Below are 14128 nucleotides of genomic sequence, written 5' to 3' on the forward strand. Positions count from 1 at the left end.
TCCCTAAATTTGTCACAATGGAACTAGAAAAATATTTTCTACTCCAAAACTTTTCCAAACTTGTATCAAAAGTAAATTAAATAATGGTCATAATAAAGATGAAAACTTAATAACTTTTTGATGAACTGCTGTATGTACCTGTATTTTTACAAAAAATGATTGATTAACTAAAGTTTAATTAGTCTGTTTCGCTTGACTAATTTTCTATATATTATATTAAAATCACAATAACCTAAGTATATAAAACTGAAAGAAGCTGATCGCGGAAAACAAAGTCTTTCCAAACTAACTGGCTCGGACCCGGCCAAATTTCAGCTAGGATCCGGCCGGTTCCGTTTACGGATCTTTTTTTTAAGTTAGGATCCGATCGGATCCGGTTCCAAGCAAAAGATAGCCGGTTTCGGATCTTGGATCCAGTAGATCACAATTTATTATATCACTATATTAAACAGTTCAAATTATTAACTTTTTGGTTAGTACTTGTTACGTATTTACTTAAAATATTTAAAATAAAAGTCAGTTTAATAGTATATGTTTAAAAGCTGATTTTTCGTTTATTCGAGCATATTAGCATAATAAAAACCGAAAGTGCAAAAACCATATAAATATATAGTTTTTAAGTTAAAAAAAAAATTATAAAAGCTGTATTTTAGATTATAAATCGTCAGGCATAAAGAATTTCTAAATACTATCATTTGTATCATATTAATTAAAACAATTTTGATGTTTATAAACACTAATCTTTAGAATAAAATGTGTATAAACTTAAAGAGGTGATGATTATAAAAATAAATAAATGCATAATTACTATAACAAGGAACCATCTTATTGGCACGAATGTACTAACGTCACAGTAATAAAAATGTCAATACTAAGCTTGATTAAGTAAACAAAACGTACTATCTGATGAAATTAAAAGATGAGCGAAGATTAAGCAAAATAAAACTCTAAGGCAAAATAAAGCAGTTAATAGTGATTAATAATATTGGGTGTACAAGAGAAATAACAGTGTGCTTAATTTATAAAGCTATAAAAGTTAAGTTGAATTTTTCAACAGTTTGTAGACTCGTATATGCTTTGAGGCCTGCAAATAATTAAAAGGTAATTTCATTCTGTTATTATTTACAGTTTTTATGTCTGAGAGAAAAAAAAACATAAGTTGAGTTACTTTAGAACTAGATTCTTACATTTGTTTGTGTAATCTTCTTCAATTATGTATAGTTTAAATTGTCTTTCTCTTTTTTATTTTTTAAGTATACATCACTTGCTAGTAATTAATTACTTTGTTAATTTATGTCATCATATTTCATAAACTCTTATTTGATCACAAATTGTTTCTACCAGATATTTTGAAACTAATTTATAATAAAACTTTATATTATGTATAGAAGTCTGCCGCTTGAGTTCGCAATTCGAACACAGCTCAAAACTAACAACTCAACAAAGTTTTAATCTTAAATAGTTTAAAGCAGAAACTCTGCAGTCTATTATGAATTTCAATGAGCGTAAGTTTGAATCACAGCATAGTTTTCCAAAATTATAAGTAAGGTAAGCAAAAAAACACGTGTATTTTTATAAAAAATAAGCTTCAAGAATCTTTAATACACATTTAAACATTACAAAATTGTAAAAACTAAACATATGCTTAGTTAAGTAAACAAAAAATGTTAAATCAAAACTAAAACAAACTTGCGACTGGAAAGTAGACCTCTACGCTCCAAAAACCCTACATTTAAAATTAAATTAGTTATTCAGTTTACAAACTTTTAACTTCGATAAGAAATGGTTTTAACAAATGGTAATTATAATCCTCATAATTTTTTTTTTACAAATTGAATACCTGCAAATGATAACAAAATAAACAAAATATTTAAATAAGAAGCTTGTAACTAGTTTTAAAAATACATATTTAATGATACTATTTTATTTACAAAATATTCAAATGTGAAAAAATATATACGTTTAGCTTTTAATAAAAATTAAAACTTACTCCTGTTGTCCCTGCATTCATCGTAAAATCCTTCGTCCACGTACGAGACCCGTCCCGCCTGCTTCCACACCACGTCACTGGCTTGCTTCCTTCTCCTGACATGGGCGCTTTGTGTGGCGCGCATGAAGCATGAAACCACAAACATTTTGAGCAGCATTCTACGCTTCACAGGAGTGACAAGGATCATATCCATGTCGCGCTGGTGCAGTCTTGTTGTGAATTCAGGCAGCATCTTTTTAATAAAAAAATTAGGTCAGGTCTTTAGTTTGAATGGGTAAGTTATAGTTTTCCTAAAAACTACAACAAACAGTTTCGACTGTACTATATTTTACTTTTGATGTAAAAGAACACATTATTAATCGTGAGACAAAGTTTTATATACTTTTAGTTTTAAGCAAAACAATTAAAGCTTCAACTTAATTTTTCTGCAAAATAAAAAATAAAATTTTAATGATTCAAAACTGATTCATTATAGAGTGTTTCTACCTTAGAGGGATCCACAGTTATAATACAACTTATTAAAATAAAATTATAAGGAGAAACATTGTATAAAAATAAAACTTTTGAGTCACAAAGTTGATAGACATAGTTTTTACTAAAATTTTAGCAATGGAAGAAGTTGTTGTATTTACAAGAAAAGTTGTGAATAAAACAATAATTATTTTCAACGACATACAAGTTACTCACTAAAGCTAAATTGGATGCAGTTGTGTGGACTTGCCGTTTGTTAGAATCAGTAAAAATTGATTTGGGTGCAAAAGTGTTATAAGCCTCTATCATTTCATCAAGTAAACTCCTTAAGGTTGATCTCAATGGGTTAAGTTGTGCACTTAAATATAATATATTTGTAAATATATAATTCTTACGCTACAAATATTTTGCTTGAGTTGTTAAAATTAAATGTTTTAATTTATAAACTATATATAACTATAACGTAAAACTCTTTAACTAACTAAATTAAAGTTTGTACTACTATTATTTTTTTATTAATTTTACTTTGGCGAACTTTAAATACCACTTGCAACTTAACAAGAGTATATTTTTCATATTGAAGTCCTAATATCGATAATAATTTAAAAGTCCTTAAAAGGGGTGCCCGAGGTGAGCATTATAGTTTCGAATCAATGCTCATCGAAAAAGAAAAACCAAAACTAAATACGCAAGTTTCTGGAAATGTAAAGGAAAAGGAAATGGAATTGAAAATATAACTCAATTATTGTTATTAATTGTTGTTTTATTAGCATGTGTTTTATAAATTTGTACAACTACGTCATAATTAATTTATTTTAAACCTTTATATCAATATTCAAAACTTTTAAAAAAGAATCAGAGATAAGATATAAAAAGATTTAAGTTTTAAGAATTTTTTAAAATCAAAAATATATTTTAGTTAAGTTGCAAGTGTTATTTAAATAAAACAAAATTCCTTCCGACAATAGAACTTTAGCGAACATTTTTTACTTCTAGTGAAGTTTTCGAACGTTATTTTGTTTTGGATGTGATATTTCCTTCTTGTAAAATTTTATATGGCTGAAAATTTAAAGCTCGAGTTTTTCTAAACACCCTGTTATATATAAACTTTTTTTTAATTGTTGAAATTGTTTCAGTGCTTTTTGCAAAAACTGTCTAAACAAACTAAAGTTAAATTTATTGATTGATATTTTACATATTTTACAAACATACACATTATAACGTATTTAATTAAATTAATTGGTCAAATAATTAAAATGCAAATGTACAAGTATTTTCGGCAATAGATTTTTTTTAACAAGTAGTTTGATTATGTATGCAGAGTTGTTGTCTTTTTTTAAGTGATAAGTCTTTTTTAATTTCATATTTCTCTAAGCTAAAAAGTTTACACGTTTTTTTTTGTTTTTTTTTTTGTTCTGCAAAGTACCTCCCAATCTTAATTGTATTTCTTGTATGAAAACTAATTCGAAACTGTATACATTACATGAAGAATAACTCCTTATTTAATCTATTAAAATCATTTAGTTTTAATTAATAAACATTTTTTAAAGATAATGATAGTTATGAAATACGATACAATGAGCTAATACTTTATGTATTATAGTTATACAACTACAGTTCTGTAAAGTTCAAATAGTAAATAAGTTTACTAAAAAAATGATAAATTTTGATGTGTATGACCCAATACTCTAAATAAAATAAAACTTTTAAATTTTCAAAACAAGATCCTTAATAATCTTTAAACTCTATTCAACTTAATAAAATGTTACAGATTTAAAAATTTTTTATTACTAACTCTGCTTGTAAAATGAGAAGGTCAGTGAGATGGATGTAGTAGGAAAGTTGGTGTGTGGGAACAACAAGTGGAGCAATCTGCATGCAGTTTGTAACAAGTTCTCTGGATTGAATTGCACAGAAAACAAACCTTTAAAATATTTAAGTTTATAATAAATACAAAAAATACATACAATTTATGATGTTCTACCATGAAGCAACCGTTTGCTGGTGTTGATTAGTGACGTCAGCATTGTCTTTTACCGTGCAATGTTTAATACATTGTCCACTAGGCAAGACAGCTGGTACGCTCGTATTGAATACGATAAAATACAACAATGGCGAAAGTCTACAGGAGTTAATCCTTGACTTTCGTTTGCCGTGAGACAAGCGCAAGTTAACATAAAGGTTTGATCATACCAATTCGATCATCAGACTACAAGCTTTCGGTAGACTGAGACCCGGATTTCGTTCTTATTGAAACTCATCAGTCAGCTGCAACAGAAACTACATACGGTTTAACATGTTCTACCATCAAGCAACCTTTTATGTCAACTTGAGCTTGTCTCACGGTAAACGAAAGTATAGGCTTAGCCCCTGTATCCTTTAGCCGATGTTATCTTTATCAACCTTACTTAAGGTATAGATTGTTACAAGTATAAATCTTAAAGTTAATTATAAAATTATAAATCATATCATAAAACACTGATTACATAAACTGTTTTTAAAAACTTCAAGCCATAATTAAACCTTTTATCAATATTTAACTTTTAACTGTTTAAAATATAGATTTAATAGCTTGTTAACAAAAGATCCTAGTAAAACAAGTTCACTGGAATATAAATAAAAACAAATTATACAGTAGTCTTCCTTTATTGTACCAACATATGTTTTTGTGTGTTAACGAATCAACACACTTTAACTGGGTTCTGTAAAAAATAGCTGTCTTAATCTTCATATATGTTGTGACGTAATTGTTGGATGTATTTTGTTGAATCGTTGACAACAATAAAATAAGTTTGAATCAGTATTTCTATCCATTAAAGTAAGTGGTTTGTTTATATTATGATTTTTTGTGTATTTTAGTTTACTTTACTTAGTTTAGACTTAATAATTACAAATATTATATAGTTTTATAACAGTCGGATTTAGCTTTAAGTCTTTTACCTATTATTAACTATCAACCTGTAAAACCCTGTAGAAATTATTTTACTTTAATTAGCTTATCTTTTTCCATAAGCTTATCAAGGAATTTTGAAATTTTCAGTATATCTATATATATATAAAGGTTTATTTCAAGAAGTAAAACTCAAAGGACTCGAATTTCGTGCTTATGCACTCATCAGCTTCAAAACAAATTTAAAACAAAGCACCAAACAAAACACACAAACGAAAGTTAAAAAATTTAGCATAAATAGATTATGACTTACTTTAAACTTGTTTTGAAGTTGATGAGTGCATAAGCACGAAACTCGATTCCTTTGAGTTTTACATCTTGAAATAAACCTTATTATTAATAAAGCCCTTAAGGTGAGCTCAGTGTGAAAAATTTGATTTATCAAGTTAAATAACTTAATTCGATATATATATATATATATATATATATATATAATTTATTCAAATGGCGATTTTAAAAATTCTGGAACATATGTTTCACAAAGCTTTAATTTTTCATAAAGCTTTGATCATCAGCCAGTTAAATTCAAAATACAAAGCACTGTACTAAACAAAGATACAAAAGTTATGCAAAAAAACAAAAAACAGTATGACGTAATATTGTACATTATAAATATTCAGTACAAAAATCGATCTACCTTCTAACTAATTAAACAACTAAAATTAACGAAAACAACAGTTAATTGACTATAAAATGCTTCAAAATTTGTTGTGTTTTAAAAGAAGCTTTTTTATATGTCGACAAGACGATATAAATTCGCTTCGCTTATTTAAACAACCTTCCTTTTTTAACGCACACATAACGGCTGTTGATTCTTTTAAGCACAGCCTACAAACAGGGTTGTTACCATCTGCTATTGGCTGTGCTCTTTTTATCACCTCCCAAGTTAATTTAAAATCAATGTTTTTGCGCTTAAGGCCGCAAACATACTTCGAAAGCTCAGTTTCATTTTCGTATACACCACCTTTAAAGGATTTTTTATGGTTGGCATACCGAAATCTGAATTGAGTGGAGCACAGGCCGATGTAGAACTTCTTTTCAAGGTCAGAGTTAACTGTTGCCTTGTAAATAATGTTCTCTGACCGGCAATTGCCCCCCTTCAAATTGTATTTACAGCCACCGGCGCAATTACACTGATTTTTGATTGAATTACTTTTGTTTAAAATCCTTTGATTATGTGACTTGATTAATCTCTCCAAATTCGCCATACATGAATAACTGATTCGCATATTATGTTTGTTAAATATCTTTGATAATGGGTTATTTTTGTTGAAATGTTTTTTTACTAGATTTATAAATTCTCTGCCGATGTTTGTTTTAACTGAAGTACAGAATGGGGGAATAATATAATATATATATATATATAAATTAAGGTGATTGTTTAAACTTAATCACTTTCTATAGAGCCCACTTAAGGGATTTTAAATAATTTATTAGTACAATGCAATTTTAAAAATTCTAGAACATATGTTTCATAAAAACAAAAAATATTGTACTTAATATTCAGCTATTTCAATATTTGCACCGAATATTTGTAATGTACGATATTCTACTCTTACGTCATATTGTTTTTTGTTTTTTTGTATAAATTTTGCATCTCTGATTACCAAAGTGCTTTTTATTTTAAGTTTGAACTGGCTGAAGATTGAAGACAATCTTTTTTGTCTTTATGAAATATATGTTTTAGAGTTTTTTAAATCGCATTGTACTAATAAATTATATATATATATTAGTACACTTTGAAAGCTCAGTCTCATTTTCGTATACACCACCTTTAAAAGATTTTTATGGTTAGCATAACGAAATCTGAACTGAGTTGAGCATAAGCCGAAGTAGAACTTCTTTTCAAGGTAAGAGTTAGCTGTTATAAACGGTGATAAAGTTGTAGCATTTCTATGTTTTTCATGTTTAAAGATGTACTTGCGTTTTGTGTAGCGATTCTTAAACAATAGTCCAGTACAGCCAACATAAAACTTGATCTGGTTTTCAGTTATGACAGTCGCTTTATATACAATATTTTCCATTAGGCAACATCCATTTACCGGGCATTCTTGTTTTTTGCAGTCACACATTTGCCTCTCTTTGTCCTGTGTGTCTAACATCTTTCGATTGTGTGTCATTATAAGTTGTTTCATGTTTGGCATGCAGGAATAGGACACTTTTAGTGTCTTCCTGTTAAAAACTTTACAATTTTTGTCCACAATCTCTAGGAAGCGCTTCCCAACCCGTGTTGCCACACTTTTGCAGAATGGAGCATTGAATTATAAAATACTTTTTCTCCTTCTTTTCTTGTTCTTACCCTTCTCGTTTTTGTGGCTATAGGCTAACTCGTGATAGTACCCACTTTCTCTTATATCTTATAGCTTGGTTTGTTTCCTTGAAAATGCTTTGACTGCCAGAAATCTTTTGGAGGCGGTTATTCACTGCAACCGGTATGTGTTTTAACACATGCTCTGGATGGTTTGATTTGCTATTCACATAAACCGTATGCGCATTTGGTTTTCTATATGGCTTATGGCATTCATTTTGAAAATCTAAGTTACACCTAAGAAGTCTGTTACAAACAGATTGGCTTCAATACCAATTATCCATATTTAACCAATGTTTTTAAAAACTTTTCTTAGATGTTTGACTTTACTCTCCATATCTGGTCCAGGTAGAATGTACACCACTGCTAAACCATCGTCACGATATATGCCAAAGTTACCATCTCTTAAGATCTTTTCCTTCTTCAATATATCTAAAATATATAGGCCAACCAGTTCGTAAATTTCTGCGCTATGAAAGCTTCCCATTGGTACATCAAAGCTGTTCTTGTTATGCTTTTTCGACCATGGTTCACCTTTGTGGAACAGTACTGATTTACACAATGTCTGTTTAGCCCTTTTTCCTTTTCCGTGATTTCAGTTAGGCCTGCAGCAAAATTGAAGGAGTTTTCCAAAATTGTTGCTGAGATGGCTGGATAAAAGCTAACTTTATCAAATTTGATAAACCTTGAAGTTGATTTGTTGCTTAAGTTATTTAACCAGTTCAATACCTCATAAGTATTTTTCCATTGTATTAAATTACTTTTTGATCTTATAAAATTGTTGATTTTATCTAAATTTGTTTTTGCAGGTTTACCAATAAAAGTTTTTGCCGGATTTATTATATATGATCAATTAACTATTAACTATATATATATATATATATATAGATATATATAATTTATTCAAATGGCGATTTTAAAAATTCTGGTACTTATGTTTCATAAAGCTTTAATTTTTCATAAAGCTTTAATCATCAGCCAGTTAAATTCAAAATAAAAAGCACTGTACTAAACAAAGATACAAAAGTTATGCAAAATAACAAAAAACAGTATGACGTAATATTGTACATTACAAATATTCAGTACAAAAATCGATCTACCATCTAACTAATCAAACAACTAAAATAACGAAAACAACAGTTAATTGACTATAAAATGCTTCAAAATTTGTTGTATTTTAAGAGAAGCTTTTTCATATGTCGACAAGACGATATAAATTCGCTCCTCTTATTTAAACAACCTTCCTTTTTTAACGCATACATAACGGCTGTTGATTCTTTTAAGCACAGCCTACAAACAGGGTTGTTACCATCTGCTATTGGCTGTGCTCTTTTTATCACCTCCCAAGTTAATTTAAAATCAATGTTTTTGCGCTTAAGGCCGCAAACATACTTCGAAAGCTCAGTTTCATTTTCGTATACACCACCTTTAAAAGATTTTTTTATGGTTGGCATACCGAAATCTGAATTGAGTGGAGCATAAGCCGATGTAGAACTTCTTTTCAAGGTCAGAGTTTAAGAGTTTTAAGAGTTTAAGTTTTAGAGTAGAAGGTGTTTAAGTTTGAACATTAACCTTATTTTATATATATATATATATATATTAATAAAATAAAAACAAATTATACAGTAATCTTCCTTTATTCTACCAACATATGTTTCTGTGTGTCAACGAATCAACACACTTCAACTGGGTTCTGTAAAAAAATAATTACTGTAATAAGAGAATAGAATTTTACAGAACCCAGTTGAAGTGTGTTGATTCGTTGACACACAGAAACATATGTTGGTAGAATAAAGGAAGATTACTGTATAATTTGTTTTTATTTATATTCCAGTGAAGTTACTTTACTAGGATCTTTTGTTAGTAAACAATTAAAACTATATTTTGAACAGTTATTAATAAAATACTAAGTTTTCAAATAAAACTGTTTCACTATTCTGCTAAACAGAACAGATCTTCAGTTAGTTTATTGTGATTTTATCTTAAAACATAAGTCAAAGTGTACATGAAATTAAGAAAAAACATTAGGGATTGTTACGTCACTAAATAAATCATTAAAAGATATAAGACACACTAAGTTTGCATAAATGTTCAAAATCACTAAAATAAAAGCTTGAAAAATGTTTACAATTACTAAAAAGTTCATTTCGTTTATTTAAAGCTAGATTTGAGTTTAATTTTGAGACCACGTGTTTTCCGATATTGCAGAGAAAGCAGCCATGTTTTAAATTGAGTTTGTTTTTTGTTCATGCTAAAATTTCCCACTTAATGCTAAAATATTTATTTCTATCCTTCAAATCCCAGATATATTTCGAAAGCGTAGTATTTAGTCTGTATTTACTGTTGTTAAAAGAATATTTATGCCGTGTGTACCTACTTTTAAACAATAAACCTGATGAGCCAACATACTGCTTTCTTTTCTCTGATGTGATTATCGTCACTCTATAGATAACATTTGTTAACAAACAATTGCCATCCACTATGCATTTATCTCTGCAGTTGCATAGCTTTCGGTCTTCTGCCTTATCTTCTAACATTTTGCGATCATGAGACATTATCTGGCTCTTCATGTTTGGCATGCACGAGTACAAAATTTTCAACAGTTTTCTATTAAAAATTTTATGGTACGGGTGCGTTGGGCCAAAGTTTCAGCTAACGATTTCCAGGAACCGTTTACCTGCCGACAAACAAAATGGTGGAATATAGGATATTTCTCTTTTCCTTTTGGTCTTTTTCTCGTTACCAGCGTTATGTTTCAAATCGTGATTGTGACCTCCTTTAACTAACGCTTCCTGGTAGTGCTGTTTCGCTCTGTTAAAGCAGCTCTCATTCTTAGATATAGTTGTCAACCTTTTGTTGATGGATTTAGGTACTTGGTTGACAACATATCGAGGGAGGTTTGATTTGAAATTGACATATGTCGTTTGGAAATTTGGTTTTTTGTACGGTGCATAAGTGTCATTGCGAAGGTCTAGCTCTACATTTAAAAAATCAGTTCTTACTAGATTGGAATCTATAGTTATTTGTAAGTCGAATCTGTTGAACACCTTTCTGAGTCTTTTTGAAAGCCGCTAAATAACTGGACCTGACTTACGTTCTACGATCGCTAAGCCATCGTCTCTATAAATTCCAAACTTGTTCTGCTCAAAGATATTTTCCTTCTCAATTTCATACAGTATAAGTAACCCTACTAGTTCGCATACTTCTGCACCATGAAAACTTCCCTGCGGTATATCAAAACCATTACCCATACCTTTTTCGACCAATTGTTGTAAATAATGACTGATTTGCAGCAGTGAACTGCTGTGTCGATATCGTCCTTACTAATTGCGCAATAGTTTTTAGCAAATGCTAATGCTTCTAGCAGCGTATTTCTAGAAATATTAGGGTAGAAGTCTTTGACAATGCTTTAATGAAACTATGCTTTTGTTTGTTTTCAATATTGTTGAACCAGTTAATAACGGATTGTGTATTTTTCCATTGGTTTAATTTCATAACATTCCTCATTATATTAATTAACCTATCTAAAACTTTCTTAGCCACTTGGCCAATATTTGTTTTAGACGGGTTTATTACTCTACATTTAGGTTTATTCAAATATATATATACAAATAAAAAAAACTTCATGAGCAATCACTGAACTGAACGTGAAATGAAGTACGATAACACAGAGTGAATTAAAACTAAAATACAAAATAAAATCTAGAACATAGTAATCACAGGTAAATTAAAAAGCGCAAAATAAGATAAATTTGTTATCATTATTTATAGCTGACCAAATTAATGTTTTATTTTTTTTGCTTGAATACAAGCTTTCAAGTAGATTTGCAAAATGATGCCTGGATGGGATCAAAAAGATGCAAAAATATTAGCATCTTTTATACAACTTTATTTATCATTTATTTATTATTTATCATTGTTTAAAAAACTGTAAAACAAAAGTAAACTTTTGAAAGTTTATAAATAGGGTGGTACTTAAAATAGAATTATCTAATGCAGTGGTCTTCAACCTTTTCAAAAGCTGAGCACACTAAATTATCTGAAAATAAATTATGTGCACACTAGACTATAAAAAATATGTCATTTTTACTAAACAATACTATTTTTTATGTTTTGAATGCCTTAGTATATAAATAACGGTTTAAAAACTGTCATTTTTCGTTACAACTAGCTCTTTCCCATATTAAAAGATAAAAAACGTTAATTAAAAAATATGCTTTCACTTTTTAAATTTTCTGTGTAATAAATCTATGCACACTTTAAAAACCACTGATCTAATGTATGGGCGGATATTGTCAAATAAACACTTAAGAAAAAACAGCAATTGCAGTAGAATATTAAGAGTTACTTCTCAATAAAAGACAGGACTTTTCAAGTATATTTCCGAGTATCTTGTAGAGTTGTTCATACTTCTGATATAATTATGTAGAGGAAATGTGCAAAAGTGATGCAGTACAAAATATTGTGCTACATGCAAAAGCAAAAATTTGCAAAACTAAAGCTTCGATGATATTAGACACCTACCCATAAAGTATAGTTTTATTAAAAGGGTTATATAATAGGTTTGTATTATGTTACTAGTGAACTACAAGCAGGTACAGAAAAATTACTATAGAAACGAAGCTTATCCTTAAGTTGAGGTGTATACATAACTTCTAATATTGTAAGCTATTCTAATAAGAATAGTTGATCGGCCTAAACACATTGGAATTCAAATGACTATCATGTACCTATCGGTCCTAAAACTAAGGAAGCAAATCTTAATAGCTACTTTGACTTAAATGTATTGTATTTACAATTTCATTAATTTTTTTTTTTGAGTTAAGCAATCTCCGAAATGATAACTGTATAACATTTTTCTTTCTTTACAAGTTTCATTAGGGAGGGCAAGTTTGTTTAGCTGCCTAGTGAACAATTTAATAAAATAATATGTGAATTCATGGTGTAAATAGTAGTATCAAATAAATTACTAAATGCTAATAAATTAAAGGTAGTTTATATAACAAAAATTTCTTTTAAACAAAAAAAACTCTTGTTAAAACCTTACCATTGTTTATGTTTCTTTTTTAATTGGTTACAACTTTACACTGTTGTTAAGTTGAAACATGGTTTTTAATATTAATTATACCATTTTTTAAGCAATTTTTAAATTATTCTAAAAGTATAATAGAACAGTGTTTGAATAACAACAGTATTAAAAACTTAAATTTATTAATTGAACTGTGTTGTGTTTTTTTTCTGAAAACCTATACATAAGACCTGTTACAAACAAAATTCACTTACTAGAGTTGTTTGAAAGTTCGATAGGTAACAAACAAACACTACTCTACATATTCTGAAAAGTAGTGCTTAGAACTACAAACATTATTATAAAATTACAGCTTTACTAAAAAACCTTTTACTGTCGTGGTCTATAAAATTATAGTCTTGTTTGAAAAGGAGTGGGAAAAACTCAGCTCTAGGAAAAATAGTCTTGTTCCATCGCAAATAAATATATATGAGACATGTCAAAGTACCTATTGTCCAAGCCACGTTAATCAGTATCAGTTCCACCTTGATTAAATTTTCGTATTTAACCACAAATTTAGTAAGTAAACATTTTTATTCTTCACGTTTTATATAAAAATTTTAGACCGGAATTTTTTTGTTTTGGTTTGACTGTAATTAAGCTGTAAAGAAAAGTTGTATCCAATGAACAAAAATAAACTGCGTTTAAATCATTAATTTAGTCTCCAAAAATAGTACAATTCAAAAGAGAAATATGGCAGTTTAATTCAATCAAACATATATTCAAACTATTTAAAAGCTCGTTTATAAATAAAGGTCTATTTGCACGTTTACGATATTAAAAATAGTTTTGAAGTTTAAACTATAACAAAAAGCAATACTTTAAACACAATATAATATTTTTGTAAAATAAGTATAAAAACTTATACGATGGTATACCTGGATATAAGTATCAACAAGAAATGTAGACTGAATTCCGTCAATATTTTGCATAATTCCAATCATAAGCATACTGCACAAGCAAAAGTAATTCCAAATTATCATGAAATTCAAACTCGTTATCTGAAGAACACCCAAAATATTAACTCCACTTTTAATAGAAAACTTAAATTATTAAAAGGTATATTCAATTCATAAAAAACTGTTGTATTTATTTTTTTAGACTAAATAAAATTTAACTTCAACTTTAAATACAATTTTAAATAAAACTAACCCTATAAGGTGGTCGGAAAGAAAAGATAATTAATAAAACGACAAACATAGCAAATATGAGACTTGATTGCCATAATCTATAAAACCAAAGTTAATAAGTGACTTGATTGTTTATTAAAGTTTAAAATAGTTAAAGCATTTGCATTTAAATTAAAAATAAGCTTTAAATACTTAAACTAAAAATAATACT

At 28.5% G+C, this 14128-nt stretch overlaps 1 protein-coding gene across 1 annotated transcript; it reads right to left on the reverse strand.

Annotated features, from left to right (window-relative positions):
• Positions 1–534: 534 nt before the first annotated feature.
• Positions 535–14004, reverse strand: LOC145845658 (uncharacterized). The gene is made up of 8 exons (XM_082952775.1): positions 13940–14004; positions 13666–13788; positions 13115–13272; positions 4257–4385; positions 2678–2819; positions 1991–2222; positions 1690–1726; positions 535–1084 (listed from the first exon to the last, which is right to left on the reverse strand). Exons 1-8 carry the CDS (start codon positions 13985–13987, stop codon positions 1051–1053), a joined length of 903 nt encoding a protein of 300 aa, XP_082808901.1. The 5' UTR covers positions 13988–14004; the 3' UTR covers positions 535–1050.
• Between the last annotated feature and the right edge of the window lie 124 nt (positions 14005–14128).

This window comes from Thalia democratica, unplaced genomic scaffold, assembly GCF_965202585.1.
Source record: "Thalia democratica unplaced genomic scaffold, ktThaDemo2.hap1.1 HAP1_SCAFFOLD_111, whole genome shotgun sequence".
In the NCBI taxonomy this organism is placed as follows: domain Eukaryota; kingdom Metazoa; phylum Chordata; class Thaliacea; order Salpida; family Salpidae; genus Thalia; species Thalia democratica.

Bases quoted from the DNA above. Each gene is read 5' to 3' on its own strand.
- LOC145845658 (XM_082952775.1), bottom strand. From the start codon at position 13,987: ATGTTTGTCGTTTTATTAATTATCTTTTCTTTCCGACCACCTTATAGG. The intron at 1,727-1,990 runs GTAAGTTTTAAT...TTTTAAATGTAG, and splicing joins TGAATGCAGGGACAACAGGA to GGTTTTTGGAGCGTAGAGGT. The intron at 1,085-1,689 runs GTTTGTTTTAGT...AATTATTTGCAG, and splicing joins GGTCTACTTTCCAGTCGCAA to GCCTCAAAGCATATACGAGT.